General features: G+C 48.2%; 1 protein-coding gene across 1 annotated transcript in view; it reads right to left on the bottom strand.

Moving 5' to 3' along the window:
* The window catches only part of LOC135054675 (zinc finger protein 271-like), a 132,971-nt gene that overhangs the window by 96,037 nt on the left and 18,811 nt on the right, over positions 1 to 18,123 (bottom strand). Inside the window, exons 2-5 of the mRNA XM_063957925.1 lie at positions 16,433 to 16,567; positions 13,120 to 13,198; positions 12,907 to 13,004; positions 6,865 to 7,072 (exon numbers count right to left, since the gene is read on the bottom strand). Coding sequence (XP_063813995.1) covers positions 6,865 to 7,072; positions 12,907 to 13,004; positions 13,120 to 13,198; positions 16,433 to 16,567 — 520 coding nt within the window. The remainder of the gene's footprint in view (positions 1 to 6,864; positions 7,073 to 12,906; positions 13,005 to 13,119; positions 13,199 to 16,432; positions 16,568 to 18,123) is intronic.

Below are 18,123 nucleotides of genomic sequence, written 5' to 3' on the forward strand. Positions count from 1 at the left end.
GCCCCTTCCAGCAACCAGCACCCGCCAGAAGTCGCCGAACGTAAGTATTCCCTGAGGTGGCTAGTGACTGTGTAGGGACAAGGAGTTTCTTGCTTTTGTGTGGTTCTTTATCTTACAGAATCTTAGCTGTAATTGTTATTAATGCTACCTGTATATATTGTACAAAGTGTTGTTATGGTTTTTATATGGTATCTTTAGTGTGTATAAAAATAGGATTTTGGTACTTACCAGATCAATCCTTTTCTTTGAATCCATAGGGGGCACTGGAGTACTCTTGGGATATGGACGGTTCCACTGGAACTAGGCACTGAACAGTTAAACTTTGACTATATCTCCCCTCCATATCCCAGAGTACCTCAGTGTTTTTTTACTGAGCCGAACTGGAGCTATAAAGGTTGACAATGGAGACATACATATAACAAAAAATAGACAACAATAAAGTTGACACAAACAAAAAATGACAACTAACAGTTGACACCAACCCGACAGAATTTCTAATTTGAAACAGTCGGTAAGAGTGAGTTACCATAATATTCCCTGCACTTACCACAACCAGGTAACAACTGCTCTGGGTGGGCGTCCAGTGCCCCCTATGGATTCAAAGAAAAGGATTTATTTGGTAAGTACCAAATATCCTATTTTCTTTTTCATCCACTAGGGGTCACTGGAGTACTCTTGGGACGTACCAAAGTTTCCCCCGTGGGCGGGAGAGCTATTTGGCACCTGTAACACTAAACGGCCAAAGCTAGATGCTGATGCCGCAAAAGTATCAAACTTATAAAAGCGCACAAACGTGTGCACTGACGACCATGTAGCCGCCCGGCAAAGCTGTGTCGTAGAAACTCCCCGACCAGCTGCCCATGAAGTTCCCACAGAACGTGTGGAATGAGCTGTTACCGAAGTAGGCGGCTGTAACCTAGCCTGAAGATAAGCCTGACGTATGGTCAGTTTTATCCATCTGGATAAGGTCTGCTTAGAGGCTGGCCAACCCCTCTTGGCAGCATCATAGAGAACAAACAACGTATCCGTCTTACGAACTGTGGACGTTCGAGACACATAAACGCGTAAAGCGCGTACCACATCCAGAGTTTCAGAATGTCCTGATAACACAGGAACTACTATTGGTTGGTTGATGTGAAAAGATGACACTACCTTTGGTAAGAAAGCGGGATTCGTCCGAAGTTCCGCTCTGTCATCATGAAACACCAAATATGGTGGCTTGCATGACAAGGCACCCAAATCTGAAACCCGCCTTGCCGAAGCCAAGGCTAGAAGAAAAATTGTTTTTCAAGTGAGAAATTTAATATCCACTTGCTGTAAGGGTTCAAAATGAAAAGACTGTAAGAAATCTAAAACCAGATTCAAGTCCCATGGCGCTGTAGGTGGAATGAATGGAGGCTGTACTCTGAGGACACCCTGCATAAAGGTGTGTACTGATGGTAAAAGAGCCAATCGTCTTTGAAAGTAGATTGACAAAGCAGATATCTGCACTTTTAGTGTGGATAGACGTAGACCTCCATCTAACCCCATCTGTAGAAATAACAAAAGACGGGATAACTTGAATGAAGATGTCGGAAATTTGCGAGCTTCACACCAACCTATATAGGCACGCCAAATTCTGTAATAATGAGCTGCCGTAACCGGTTTTCTAGCTTGTAACATGGTTGGAATGACTGATTCTGGAATGCCCTCTCTTCTTAAGAGGGCGGTCTCAACAACCACCCCGTCAAACGCAGCCGCACTAAATCGGGGTAAAGAAACGGACGTAGTGGGAGCGGCCAAGGATCGTCTGCGAGTAATCCGCGAAGATCCGAGAACCAAGCTCTCCGTGGCCAATGAGGCGCCACTAGTATGACTGTGACGAACTCTCTTTTGATCCGCTTTAGCAATAGCGGGAGCAGCGGAAACAGTGGAAACAGATACACTAGACTGTATGGCCACCGGACTGTGAGAGCATCCACCGCCACTGCCTCTGGATCTCTCGTTCTGGATACATACTGGGGCATTTGATGATTGTGGCGAGATGCCATCAAGTCCACCAGCGGGTAACCCCACCTCTGGACCAGCATGAGAAATACTTCTGGATTTAATGCCCATTCTCCTGGATGAAAATCCCGACGACTGAGATAATCCGCCTCCCAGTTGTCCACTCCCGGAATGAACACTGCCGACAATATGACCTGGTGGTATTCTGCCCAATTGAGGATTCGAGCTACTTCCCGCATTGCCATGCGGCTTCTCGTTCCGCCTTGTTTGTTGATGTATGCGACCGCCGTTGCATTGTCTGATTGCACCTGAACCGCCTGCGCCTGCAGGATGTGCACTGCCTGTCGCAATGCATTGTAAATTGCCCGGAGTTCCAGGACATTTATTGACAGCAATCTTTCGTGATCCGCCCAGAGACCCTGGAGCTGAAGATTCTAAACTACAGCTCCCCAACCTCTGAGACTTGCGTCTGCCGTGAGAATGATCCAATTCCAGGTGCCGCACTGTTTTCCTGCGGTTAGATTCTGTACCCTGAGCCACCAGAGTAGAGACACTCTGGTCCTTGGAGACAACCTTACCCTGTGGTGAATCTGTAAGTGTGAGCCCGACCACTGTGCGAGCACATCCAGTTGAAAAGGACGTGAGTGAAATCTCCCGAACTGAAGTGCTTCGAAAGCCACCACCATTGTGCCTAAGAGGCGAATGCACAAATGAACCGAGACTGTGCGTGGCTTGAGCACTAATTGTACCAGATGACGAATGACCCGTACTTTCTGTTCGGGTAGGTAAATCCTTTGGTCTACCGTATCGAGAATCATACCTAGGAATTTAAGTCGTTGGGACGGAACTAGATGTGATTTCTTGAAGTTGACAATCCAACCGTGGTGAACCAGAACATTGTATGTCAGCAATGCCTGTTGAAGGAGTATTTGTTGAGACGGAGCTTTGATGAGCAGATCGTCCAAGTATGAAACTATTATCACTCCTAGAGATCTGAGATGAGCTATCAACACAGACATCACCTTGGTGAATACCCGAGGTGCCGACGAGAGGCCAAACGGTAGAGCCTGAAACTGATAATGGTTCTGTCGTATTGCAAACCGCAAAAACCTTTGATGAGGAGGCCAAATCGGAATGTGTAAGTACGCATCCTTGAGATCCAGCGCAATCATAAACTCCTGTGGCTCTAGACCTGCAATTACTGATCGTAGAGATTCCATCTTGAATCTGTAGTAAGTGACGTACTGGTTGAGGCCCTTTAAGTTCAATATTGGCCTGACCGTGCCATCCGGCTTCGGTACTACAAACAGACTGGAATAATAACCCTGACCCTGTTGGTGCACAGGGACCGGAACCAAAACTGCTGCGTCCAGCAAAGACTGAATGGCAGTCTGCAGAATCGCCCTCTTGTCGTCCGACCGAGGCAGTCCTGTCCTGAAAAACCGCATTGGCGGGAGACAGTCGAACTCTATTTTGTAACCTGTTAAAACTAGATTGCGGATCCACCCATCTGTGGACGTCTGAAGCCACGCCAACTGGAATGACTGAAGACGTGCTCCTACAATAGGAGATCCGAGATGGGCTGGGAGCCCGTCATGCCACTGGCTTACCGGTGACTTTAGTATCCTGACGAGTGGTATTGGCTTGTTGGAAACTACGTCCCCGACCTCGTCTACCTGGTGTGGCCGTTCCCCTGCCACGCCCGCGAAAGAACTGAGGTGTAAAAGATTTGAACGCCGGTCCAGAATATCTTTTTCTAGGCACTTTTGGAGGAAATGGTAAGAAAACCGACTTTCCTCCCGTGGCCTCAGAAATCCATTTGTCCAATTCAGGACCGAATAACCTCTCGCCCTCATAAGGTAATGCTTCTATTCCTTTTTTGACCTCTGCCTCAGCTCGCCAAGAGCGTAGCCAGAGCGCAAGTCGTGCTGTGACTAGTGATGAAGAAAGGCGAGAAATAAGCTGACAGACGTCAGTAGAAGCTGTACATAAATAGTCAGCCGCTTCCCAGATTTGATCAGCGAGAAGTATAAGATGATCATCAGTTAAGGCAGATCTGAGTTGTTATCCATACCATTAGTGCTTTAGTTACCCAAATGCCACTCAACCCAGGTCTAAGCAGCACTCCTGCCGCTGTATACATGGACTTCAGCATAACCTCTATTTTACGGTCCGAAGGGTCCTTGAGTGTAGTTGCAGCTGGTACTGGTATGGTTAATTTCTATGTAAGTTTAGACACGGATGAATCCACCAACGGCGGATTCTCCCATGTAGCTGTCATAGACTCTGGAAACGGATAGCTAGACCTAAATCTGTGAGGTACAGAAAACCGTTTATCCGGATTCTTACTTGTTTCTAGTAACATTTTATTAAGAGATTCTGACACAGGAAAACAAACTGGAGTTCTTTGTCGTTTAGTAAAAACGACCTCATCGTTTGTCAGAGGCTCCTCAGTTTCTGTAAAATTCAGAGACTGACGCACTGCTCTGATGAGATCATCAATACCTGGCCTGTCAAAATCGTCACCCTCTGACTGCTGGTCTACTTCGCCCTCCTCACCCATATCTTGTAAAGTGAGGTCTGGCGAAGAATCATCAGACGTTAACATAGCAGCCGGTAGTTTATAGAAAAAATGAAACTTATCCCCTTTAGTCAAAGAAAATCTGGACCTTTGGTAAGGCTGAGACCCCTCAGGAAGTTCTAGCGGTCTCACCCTAGATTCAGATCTTGCCGCCTCTCGCTCCTGCCGAGAGGCGGCCAACTCTGATTGCAATCCAGCTAAAACATCTGCTAATATAGCCCATGGCGGGTCCGTGGTTGAAATGGGATTTGAAACCGGAGCAGGAATTGTATTTGTTTCAAAATTTACAACACATACTTTACATGTGGTAAATCCATCAGGTAATACACCCTTACAGACATTGCAGTAAACCTGCTTATCGGACTTTGATGGTGTCTTACTCATTATGCCAAAAAAAAAAAAAAAAACAATACAGGAATGTATACAGGAAATTCTGAAAAGAAACAGGAAAAACAAGAAGCATGGTTTAATATGTCCCCATGCTCACAGAATATCACAAAGTGCAAACATTAATCTATGTAGCAGATTATACTTAAATGCATATATGCCATTCCTGTTACTTATCTATACAGCGCTGCTGGCTCTGTGTTAGGTCATACATACTTTCAAAGAAGTGTGCCTCCCCCTCTCCCCCGTGCTCCGTGTACCGCTACTCTGTACACGGAGACCGGCCTTGTGCGCCCTCCGGAAGTGCATCGGAGCAGACGATATGCCGCGTGGAGCGGCCTCCAAAGACCAGCGTGGCTCAGCGCAGCGGAAGAGACATTTACACAGCGGCGCTGGAAGCAGCGGCGGGCGGCTGCGGGCAGCGGCGCGGCACAAATACACACAGTAATCCCACACAGCGGGGCGGCAGCATGAGCTGACCGCCCCAAACAACATACCTGGACCCTGTGGTGAGGACAATGACGGGGCTTCTCTTTAAGCACTGTCAGCCTTTTACTGCAGGTGTCCTGCACGTGGAAGTGAGGGAGCTCTTCTAGAGAGGTCGGACACCCACAGCTGCAACAGCAGCTTTCACTATCCCAAACCCTCGCCTTCTTGGAAGGGGGAAAGGAATGTTTTCAAAAAATAATCAAAGAAAAAATCAATAATTGTGGATCCACTTTCACAAGCCTAGTTGCTCTGTGAGCACCGAAAAAACACTGAGGTACTCTGGGATATGGAGGGGAGATATAGTCAAAGTTTAACTGTTCAGTAACTAGTTCCAGTGGAACCGTCCATATCCGAAGAGTACTCCAGTGACCCCTAGTGGATGAAAAAGAAATAAAGGTGCCGTGGTACCTTGCTATTGTGTGCTTACTGTGTGATCTCAGAACTCGGTAGTGACCCGTGAGGCGCCACGCAGAGCTGTATACACTGCCTTTCTCAAGGCGGAGATGAGCGATAGGCGAGAATAACGCACACATGAACCCGGGGTCCTCACAGGGGAGAGCAGGAGTAAAATAGGGGCTGATGGCTCCTGATGTATGAGATACACCAGAGAGTGTGGGGAGGAGACTGGTCAGATCTCTGGGCTGGTAATACAGAGTGACATGATGTGAGGAGAAGAGCAGGAGTATAATAGGGGCTGATGGCTCCTGATGTATGAGATACACCAGAGAGTGTGGGGAGGAGACTGGTCAGATCTATGGGCTAGTAACACACAGTGACATGATGTGAGGGGGAGCAGGAGTATAATAGGGGCTGATGGCTCCTGATGTATGAAATACACCAGAGAGTGTGGGGAGGAGACTGGTCAGATCTCTGGGCTGGTAACACACAGTGACATGATGTGAGGGGAAGAGCAGGAGTATAATAGGGGCTGATGGCTCCTGATGTATGAGATACACCAGAGAGTGTGGGGAGGCGACTGGTCAGATCTCTGGGCTGGTAACACAGTGACATGATGTGAGGAGGAGAGCAGGAGTATAATAGGGGCTGATGGCTCCTGATGTATGAGATACACCAGAGAGTGTGGGGAGGAGACTTGTCAGATCTCTGGGCTGGTAACACACACAGTGACATGATGTGAGGGGGAGAGCAGGAGTATAATAGGGGCTGATATCTCCTGATGTATGAGATACACCAGAGAGTGTGGGGAGGAGACTGGTCAGATCTCTGGGCTGGTAACACAGTGACATGATGTGAGGGGGAGAACAGGAGTATAATAGGGGCTGATGGGTCCTGACTACCACACTGGGCTGATACATTTCCTTCATTAGTCTGTACTGACAGAGGAGGGTGTAGGATAAGAGATTGCTGTAGTGACTGAGCAAGGAGAATATGTGACTCTGTGATAAGTGTTTATTACTCACCTGTGCTGATATCTGTAGGGATTTCCTCCTCCTTACACTGCTGATCTCCCCTCACATACATCTCTTCTTCTCCCTCTATATATTCTTCCTTTATATCAGTCACATACGTCTCTTCTTCTCCCTCTGTATCTTCTGCAATATTATCTGTCACATACGTCTCTTCTTCTCTCTTTATATCTTCTGCCTTATTATCAATCAGATCTTCACCCTAAGTAACCCACAAAACAATAAAATTATTCTTTAATAATGTCTGATATCATTACTTGTGATTAAGTAGTATACTCTGTCACTGTATAAGTCACACACGTCCGGATTCTGATTTGGGAATAAAGAGCCAGTAACTGTGCACCTGGGTAAGTCTATGCTGCACTGCAGTTGGGGCAGATTTAAAATGAGCTGAGAGATTTAGATTAAGGTGGGGTGCGCGCAAACTGAAATCTAAATTGCAGAGTAAAAAATAAGAATTTACTTACCGATAATTCTATTTCTCGTAGTCCGTAGTGGATGCTGGGGACTCCGTCAGGACCATGGGGTTTAGCGGCTCCGCAGGAGACAGGGCACAATAATAAAAGCTTTAGGATCAGGTGGTGTGCACTGGCTCCTCCCCCTATGACCCTCCTCCAAGACTCAGTTAGGATGCTGTGCCCGGACGAGCGTGCATAATAAGGAAGGATATTGAATCCCGGGTAAGACTCATACCAGCCACACCAATCACACCGTACAACCTGTGATCTGAACCCAGTTAACAGTATGATAACAACGAAGGAGCCTCTGAAAAGATGGCTCACAACAAGAATAACCCGATTTTTGTAACAATAACTATGTACAAGTGTTGCAGACAATCCGCACTTGGGATGGGCGCCCAGCATCCACTACGGACTACGAGAAATAGAATTATCGGTAAGTAAATTCTTATTTTCTCTAACGTCCTAAGTGGATGCTGGGGACTCCGTCAGGACCATGGGGATTATACCAAAGCTCCCAAACGGGCGGGAGAGTGCGGATGACTCTGCAGCACCGAATGAGAGAACTCCAGGTCCTCCTCAGTCAGGGTGTGCCCCTGACCAAGTAGCAGCTCGGCAAAGTTGTAAAGCCGAGACCCCTCGGGCAGCCGCCCAAGATGAGCCCACTTCCTTGTGGAATGGGCTTTTACTGATTTTGGCTGTGGCAAGCCTGCCACAGAATGTGCAAGCTGAATTGTACTACAAATCCAGCGAGCAATCGTCTGCTTAGAAGCAGGAACACCCATCTTGTTGGGTGCATACAGGCTAAACAGCGAGTCAGATTTTCTGACTCCAGTCGTCCTGGAAACATATATTTTCAGGGCCCTGACAACGTCAAGTAACTTGGAGTCCTCCAAGTCCCTAGTAGCCGCAGGTACCACAATAGGTTGGTTCATGTGAAAAACAGAAAACACCTTAAGGAGAAATTGAGGACGAGTCCTCAATTCTGCCCTGTCAGAATGAAAAATTAAGTAAGGGCTTTTATATGATAAAGCCGCCCATTCTGACACACGCCTGGCTGAAGCCAGGGCTAATAGAATCTTCACCTTCCATGTGAAATATTTTAATTCCACAGTGGTGAGTGGATCAAACCAATGTGACTTTAGGAAACTCAAAACAACATTGAGATCCCAAGGTGCCACTGGGGGCACAAAAGGAGGCTGTATATGTAGTACCCCTTTTACAAACGTCTGAACTTCAGGCACTGAAGCCAGTTCTTTCTGGAAGAAATTTGACAGGGTCGAAATTTGAACCTTAATGGACCCTAATTTTAGGCCCATAGACAGTCCTGTTTTCAGGAAATGTAGGAAACGACCCAGTTGGAATTCCTCTGTAGGGACCTTCTTGGCCTCACACCACGCAACATATTTTCGCCAAATGCGGTGAAAATGTTTTGCGGTTACATCCTTCCTGGCTTCGACCAGGGTAGGGATGACTTCATCTGGAATGCCCTTTCAGGATCCGGCGTTCAACTGCCATGCCGTCAAACGCAGCCGCGGTAAGTCTTGGAACAGACAAGGCCCCTGCTGGAGCAGGTCCTTTCTTAAAGGTAGAGGCCACGGTTCTTCCGTGAGCATCTCTTGAAGTTCCGGGTACCAAGTCCTTCTTGACCCATCCGGAACCACGAGTATCGTTCTTACTCATCTCCTTCTTATGATTCTCAGTACTTTTGGTATGAGATGCATAGGAGGGAACACATACCCTGACTGGTACACCCACAGTGTTACCAGAGCGTCCACCGCTATTGCCTGAGGGTCCCTTGACCTGGCGCAATATTTGTCTAGTTTTTTGTTCAGGCGGGACGCCATCATGTCCACCTTTGGTTTTTCCCAACGGTTTACAATCATGTGGAAGACTTCCCGCTGAAGTCCCCACTCTCCCGGGTGGAGGTTATGCCTGCTGAGGAAGTTTGCTTCCCAGTTTTCCACTCCCGGAATTAACACTGCAGAGAGTGTTATCACATGATTTTTCACCCAGCGAAGAATCCTTGCAGTTTCTGCTTCATGTGCCGCCCTGTCTGTTTACGTGGGCGACTGCCGTGATGTTGTCCCACTGGATCAATACCGGCTGACCTTGAAGCAGAGGTCTTGCTAAGCTTAGAGCCTTGTAAATTGCCCTTAGCTCCAGTATATTTATGTGGAGAGAAGTCTCCAGATTTGATCACACTCCCTGAAAATTTTTTTTCCTTGTGTGACTGCTCCCCAGCCACTCAGGCTGGCATCCGTGGTCACCAGGACCCAGTCCTGAATGTCGAATCTGCGGCCCTTTCATAGATGAGCACTCTGCAGCCACCGCAGAAGAAAACACCCTTGTCCTTGGAGACAGGGTTATCCGCTGATGCACCTGAAGATGCGATCCGGACCATTTTCCCAGCAGATTCCACTGAAAGGTTCTTGCGTGAAATCTACCGAATGGGATCGCTTTGTAAGAAACCACCATTTTTCACAGGACCCTTGTGCAATGATGCACTGATACTTTTCCTGGTTTTAGGAGGTTCCTGACTAGCTCGGATAACTCCCTGGCCTTCTTCTCCGGGAGAAAACATCCTTTTCTGGACTGTGTCCAGAATCATTCCTAGGAACATTAGACGTGTCGTCGGAAAAAGCTGCGATTTTGGAATATTTAGAATCCACTCGTGCTGTCGTAGAACTACTTGAGATAGTGCTACTCCGACCGCCAACTGTTCTCTGGACCTTGCCCTTATCAGGAAAGCGTCCATATTTCTTTTAGGAAGAATCATCATTTCGGCCATTACCATGGTAAAGACCCGGGGTGCCGTGGACAATCCAAACGGCAGCGTCTGAACTGATAGTGACAGTTCTGTACCACGAACCTGAGATACCCTTGGTGAGAAGGGCAAAATTTGGACATGTAGGTAAGCGTCCCTGATATCCAGTGACACCATATCGTCCTGGTTCGCTATCACTGCTCTGAGTGACTCCATCTTGATTTGAACCCTTGTATGTAATTGTTCAAATCTTTTAGATCTCACCGAGCCGTTTGGCTTCAGTACCACAATATAGTGTGGAATAATACCCCTTCCCTTGTTGTAGGAGGGGTACTTTGATTATCACCTGCTGGGAATACAGCCTGTGAATTTTTTTCCCAATACTGCCTCCCGGACTTGGCAGAAGCTGTGGAGGACTTCTGTTCCTGGGAATGGGCTGCCTGCTGCAGTCTTCTTCCCTTTCCTCTAACCCTGGGCAGATTGACTGGCCTTTTGCCCGCCTGCCTTTATGGGTACGTAAGGACTGAGACTGAAAAGACTGTGTCCTTTTCTGCTGAGATGTGACTTGGGGTAACAAAAGTGGATTTTCCAGCTGTTGCCATGGCCACCAGGTCCGATGGACCGCCCCTTTATACGGCAATACTTCCATGTGCCGTCTGGAATCTGCATCACCTGACCACTGTCGTGTCTATAAACATCGTCTGGCAGATATGGACATCACATCTACTCTTGATGCCAGAATGCAAATATCCCTCTGCGCATCTCGCATATATAGAAATGCATCCTTAAAATGCTCTATAGTCAATAAAATATTGTTCCTGTCAAGGGTATCAATATTTTCAGTCAGGAAATCCGACCAAGCCCCCCCAGCGCTGCACATCCAGGCTGAGGCGATTGCTGGTCGTAGTATAACACCAGTATGTGTGTATATACTTTTTAGGATATTTTTCAGCTTCCTATCAGCTGGCTCTTTGAGGGCGGCCGTATCTGGAGACGGTAACGCCACTTGTTTTTATAAGCGTGTGAGCGCCTTATCCACCCTAAGGTGTGTTTCCCAACTCGCCCTCACTTCTGGCGGGAAAAGGTATACCTCCAATAATTTTCTATCGGAGGAAACCCACGTATCATCACACACTTTAATTTATCTGATTCAGGAAAAACTACAAGTAGATTATTCCCACCCTACATAATACCCTTATTTGTGGTACTTGTAGTATCAGAAATATGTAACACCTCCTTCATTGCCCTTAACATGTAACGTGTGGCCCTAAAGGAAAATACGTTTGTTTCTTCACCGTCGACACTGAAGTCAGTGTCCGTGTCTGTGTCGACCAACTGAGGTAAATGGGCGTTTTTACAAGCCCCTGACATTGTCTGAGACGCCTGGACAGGAACTAATTTGTTTGCCGGCCGTCTCATGTCGTCAACCGACCTTGCATCGTGTTGACATTATCACGTAATTCCTAAATAAGCCATCCATTCCGGTGTCGACTCCCTAGAGAGTGACATCACCAATACAGGCAATTTGCTCCGCCTCCTCACCAACATCGTCCTCCTACATGTCGACACACACGTACCGACACACAGCACACACACAGGGAATGCTCTGATAGAGGACAGGACCCCACTAGCCCTTTGGGGAGACAGAGGGAGAGTTTGCCAGCACACACCAAAAACGCTATAATTATACAGGGACAACCCCTTATACAAGTGTTTTCCCTTATAGCATTTTCACATATGTAATCATATCGCCAAATAAGTGCCCCCCCTCTCTGTTTTAACCCTGTTTCTGTAGTGCAGTGCAGGGGAGAGCCTGGGAGCCTTCCTCACAGCAGAGCTGAGCAGGAAAATGGCGCCGTGTGCTGAGGAGAATAGGCCCCGCCCCCTAAAACGGCGGGCTCTTCTCCCGGAGTTTGTGAGATCTGGCAGGGGTTAAATACATCCATATAGCCTCAAGGGCTATATGTGATGTATTTTAGCCATAAAAAAGGTATAATACATTGCTGCCCAGGGCGCCCCCCCCAGCGCCCTGCACCCTCAGTGACCGCTGGTATGAAGTGTGCTGACAACAATGGCGCACAGCTGCAGTGCTGTGCGCTACCTTATGAAGACTGAAAGTCTTCTGCCGCCTGTTTCTGGACCTCTGGACCTCTTCAACTTCGGCATCTGCAAGGGGGGTCGGCGGCACGGCTCCGGGACGAACCCCAGGGTGAGACCTGTGTTCCGACTCCCTCTGGAGCTAATGGTGTCCAGTAGCCTAAGAAGCAAATCCATCCTGCACGCAGGTGAGTTTACTTCTCTCCCCTAAGTCCCTCGTAGCAGTGAGCCTGTTGCCAGCAGGACTCACTGAAAATAAAAAACCTAAATTAAACTTTTATTCTAAGCAGCTCAGGAGAGCCACCTAGATTGCACCCTTCTCGGCCGGGCACAAAGATCTAACTGAGGCTTGGAGGAGGGTCATAGGGGGAGGAGCCAGTGCACACCACCTGATCCTAAAGCTTTTATTATTGTGCCCTGTCTCCTGCAGAGCCGCTAAACCCCATGGTCCTGACGGAGTCCCCAGCATCCACTTAGGACGTTAGAGAAATAAAGTTTTCCAGCATTTGTGGGCTACATGCAAAAGTAGCCAGTATTTACCCTGCATGCAAACACAATGTATATATTTGTCTCCCCTTGCATTACAACATGGTTTTTCCAGGTAGTTACTTACTCTTATTGTATTCCTAAATAAGAATCAGGCTCACAGTTTCACTAGAGATAATATAGTGACAGTCACTTTGGAATACTGGTGAGATCCTAAATCCCACCTACCTGATCCTCCTGTGGGGTCCTGTGATTCTCCTCTGTACAATCCTGGGAATACAGAGGACGGGGACATCTCTCTGGGGTATCTCTGTTACTGGGCCCATCTGTAGGAGATACAGTGTCTGAGTACAGTGTATATATGTGATTATCAGATGTGTGTGTATATAGGGGCCCCCATACCTGCTCTCCCCTGTACAATACATGACTGTCTCCTCTTACCAAGTGATGTGAGGGGCCGGTGATTCTCCATCATCACGTCCTTGTACAGACCCCTGTGTTCCTCTATATACGTCTCCTCCTGCATGGAGAGATAGACAGTGACATCCTGACACCTTATAGGAACCTGACACACACAATGATACAGTCATCACCCAGACACATCCCCTGGTGTTACTGTATAATGTCCCATTCCCAGCAGTCACCTCTCCAGTCATCACCCGGACACATCCCCTGGTGTTATGTTACTGTATAATGTCCCATTCCCAGCAGTCACCTCCCCAGTCATTACCCAGACACGTCCCCTGGTGTTACTGTATAATGCCCCATTCCCAGCAGTCACCTCTCCAGTCATCACCCAGACACGTCCCCTGGTGTTACTGTATAATGCCCCATTCCCAGCAGTCACCTCTCCAGTCATTACCCAGACACGTCCCCTGGTGTTACTGTATAATGTCACATTCCCATCAGGCACTTCTCCAGTCATCACCCAGACACGTTCTCTGGTGTTACTGTATAATGCCCCATTCCCAGCAGTCACCTCTCCAGTCATCACCCAGACACGTCCCCTGGTGTTACTGTATAACGCCCCATTCCCAGCAGTCACCTCTCCAGTCATCACCCGGACACGTCCCCTGGTGTTCCTGTATAATGTCCCATTCCCAGCAGTCACCTCTCCAGTCATCACCCGGACACATCCCCTGGTGTTCCTGTATAATGTCCCATTCCCAGAAGTCACCTCTCCAGTCATCACCCGGACACATCCCCTGGTGTTACTGTATAATGCCCCATTCCCAGCAGTCACCTCTCCAGTCATCACCTGGACACGTCCCCTGGTGTTACTGTATAATGCCCCATTCCCAGCAGTCACCTCTCCAGTCATCACCCAGACACATCCCCTGGTGTTACTGTATAATGCCCCATTCCCAGCAGTCACCTCTCCAGTCATCAACCGTCACATTTCCTGGCGTTACTGTATAATGCCCCATTCCCAGCAGTCACCTCTCCCGTCATCACTCGGACACATCCCCTGGTGTTACTGTATAATGTCCCTTTCCCAGCAGTCACCTCTCCAGTCATCACCCAGACACATCCCCTGGTGTTACTGTATAATGCCCTATTGCCCCATTCCCAGCAGTCACCTCTCCAGTCATCATCCGGACACATCTCCTGGTGTTACTGTATAATGCCCTATTCCCAGCAGTCACCTCTCCAGTCATCAACCGTCACATTTCCTGGCGTTACTGTATAATGCCCCATTCCCAGCAGTCACCTCTCCAGTCATCACTCGGACACATCCCCTGGTGTTACTGTATAATGTCCCTTTCCCAGCAGTCACCTCTCCAGTCATTACCCAGACACATCCCCTGGTGTTACTGTATAATGCCCTATTGCCCCATTCCCAGCAGTCACCTCTCCAGTCATCATCCGGACACATCTCCTGGTGTTACTGTATAATGCCCCATTCCCAGCAGTCACCTTTCCAGTCATCACCCAGACACATCCCCTGGTGTTACTGTATAATGCCCCATTCCCAGCAGTCACCTCTCCAGTCATCACCCGGACACATCTCCTGGTGTTACTGTATAATGCCCCATTCCCAGCAGTCACCTCTCCAGTCATCACTCGGACACATCCGCTGGTGTTACTGTATAATGTCCCTTTCCCAGCAGTCACCTCTCCAGTCATCATCCGGACACATCTCCTGGTGTTACTCTATAATGCCCCATTCCCAGCAGTCATCACCCGGACACATCCCCTGGTGTTACTGTATAATGTCCTTTTCCCAGCAGTCACCTCTCCAGTCATCACTCAGACACATCCCCTGGTGTTACTCTATACTGCCCCATTGCCCCATTCCCAGCAGTCACCTCTCCAGTCATCACCCAGACACATCCCCTGGTGTTACTGTATAATGCCCCATTCCCAGCAGTCACCTCTCCAGTCATCACCCGGACACGTCCCCTGGTGTTACTGTATAATGCCCCATTCCCAGCAGTCACCTCTCCAGTCATCACCCGGACACATCTCCTGGTGTTACTGTATAATGCCCTATTCCCAGCAGTCACCTCTCCAGTCATCAACCGTCACATTTCCTGGCGTTACTGTATAATGCCCCATTCCCAGCAGTCACCTCTCCAGTCATCACTCGGACACATCCCCTGGTGTTACTGTATAATGTCCCTTTCCCAGCAGTCACCTCTCCAGTCATTACCCAGACACATCCCCTGGTGTTACTGTATAATGCCCTATTGCCCCATTCCCAGCAGTCACCTCTCCAGTCATCATCCGGACACATCTCCTGGTGTTACTGTATAATGCCCCATTCCCAGCAGTCACCTTTCCAGTCATCACCCAGACACATCCCCTGGTGTTACTGTATAATGCCCCATTCCCAGCAGTCACCTCTCCAGTCATCACCCGGACACATCTCCTGGTGTTACTGTATAATGCCCCATTCCCAGCAGTCACCTCTCCAGTCATCACTCGGACACATCCGCTGGTGTTACTGTATAATGTCCCTTTCCCAGCAGTCACCTCTCCAGTCATCATCCGGACACATCTCCTGGTGTTACTCTATAATGCCCCATTCCCAGCAGTCATCACCCGGACACATCCCCTGGTGTTACTGTATAATGTCCTTTTCCCAGCAGTCACCTCTCCAGTCATCACTCAGACACATCCCCTGGTGTTACTCTATACTGCCCCATTGCCCCATTCCCAGCAGTCACCTCTCCAGTCATCACCCAGACACATCCCCTGGTGTTACTGTATAATGCCCCATTCCCAGCAGTCACCTCTCCAGTCATCACCCGGACACGTCCCCTGGTGTTACTGTATAATGCCCCATTCCCAGCAGTCACCTCTCCAGTCATCACCCGGACACATCTCCTGGTGTTACTCTATAATGCCCCATTCCCAGCAGTCACCTCTCCAGTCATCACCCAGACACGTCCCCTGGTGTTACTGTATAACGTCCCATTCCCAGCAGCCACCTCTCCAGTCACATCCCCTGGTGTTACTGTATAATGCCCCATTCCCAGCAGTCACCTCTCCAGTCATTACCCAGACACATCCCCTGGTGTTACTGTATAATGTCCCATTCCCAGCAGTCACCTCTCCAGTCATTACCCAGACACATCTCCTGGTGTTACTGTATAATGTCCCATTCCCAGCAATCACCTCTCCAGTCATTACCCAGACACGTCTCCTGGTGTTACTGTATAATGTCCCATTCCCAGCAGTCACCTCTCCAGTCATCACCCAGACACAGCCCCTGGTGTTACTGTATAATGCCCCATTTCCCAGCAGTCACCTCTCCAGTCGGCAGCTGAATGATCTTGTTGGTGAGTTCCAGGATCATTTGGTCATTGTCTCTATCATGTATCAGTGACTGAGGTGGAGGCACCCTGATGGAGGCACTGGATATCTTCTTCACTACTGTATAATCCTGTACATTGGGACAACATTGAAATATCTATTAAAAGTTTGCCAATTTGGAGTTACTCTTTTTAGGGAATTGTGCAAAATGTCCATGTATATATTACTATGGATATACATGATGTCACTGTGAAACTTGCATTCACTCACCAGCCATGTCCCTGTATTATTATAGATATAAATGATGTAAGTGTGACTCCCAGATCTGCTCCCCAGTCATATACCTGTATTATTACTTTCTCCGGCAGGGTCCACAGGTTATCCACAGGATAACATTGGGACATGATGACGCAACAGCGGATTTGCACCAATCAGGCAAAGCTTTTGGCCTCCCAGCATGCAACGGCCTGTCCATATATCCCCACCTCCTGGCACAGGAAAATCAGTTTTTGTTTGGTGCGGCAGGAGCCGGACCATGGTCAATGGGTTGCTGGTTGTTAGCAGCCGTAAGCTTTTTTATTTTATTTTTATAGTCTTACTATTTTTTCTTGAGTGATCTTTCTAAAAAGCGTCTTATACGTACCTTAGATAGAGTTGCTCCAACAACTCTCTGCCGGGTTGCGACAATGCTTACCCATGAGTACAGTGCTGTTTCAGCAGGTGTCTGTGTAGGATATACTAGCAGGTCCAGCAGACGTTACCAGGCTGTGGCCGGAGCACGGGGAGAAGGTAAGGCATCGGTTCCGCTTAGAGGGCAAATGTGGACACAGCTGCACTGTTTTGGGAGGAGACTACCAAATGGCTGTCACCTAGGGTGCAGCAGCGCTAGGCCCTAGGGGTCATAGGCTCCAGGGGTAGTATGTGGCCGCGATCCCTAGGGTTGATGTCAGCAGTGGGGAGTCAAACACTCCCTTGGACATCCCTCCCCCCAGTTCATGACCAGATTCCTCCGAGTTTCCCACCATGAACCGAGTTCCTGCTTCCGTCTGAGACGCTGTGTATCTAAAAGGACCCAGTTGCAGCATAGGCGGCTGTGTGTCTGGTGCGTCAGTGTTCACTTGGGCGTGTGTTCACTGTAGGTTCATGGGGCGAGTGTGTACACTATTAGCGTGTGGATCTACGTTTGCTAACGTGATGATCAATCCTGGAAGCGGGGTGAAGTCTCCCTGTATCCCAGTCTCCTGAGCCGGGTAATACAGCGCTAAGTCTCTATCTACCTTTGAGTACGAACAGTTGGATAAGTGCCTGATGCATACAAGTCTGTAAACTATTGCTGCTGTTTTCTTTCGCTGTGCGACTGAATATGGTTAAAACTCCTTTATAAGGTAATACAGTAATAGGTTTCTCCTACATACTTGAAATGTATTTGTAGTCGATTATGTGCTCATATTGCTTATTATACTAATGTATAACCTGTGACTGATTGCTAGTGTGATTCCTGACTTTACTATAATTCGGTCAGTTTTTCTGTGTATTCCGATCCTCAATGCTGGTGCAAAGCAGGGTAGGGTCAGATTGTGTGTCACCTTAACAAATTTCAAAGTGATTACAGTCACAAATTGTGTAGTAACACTGTACAGCTGTGTGATCTATTTATCATGTCTAAGAGTGGCAAGGGTGAGAAGG

Source organism: Pseudophryne corroboree, chromosome 3 (genome assembly GCF_028390025.1).
Source record: "Pseudophryne corroboree isolate aPseCor3 chromosome 3, aPseCor3.hap2, whole genome shotgun sequence".
NCBI lineage: Eukaryota > Metazoa > Chordata > Amphibia > Anura > Myobatrachidae > Pseudophryne > Pseudophryne corroboree.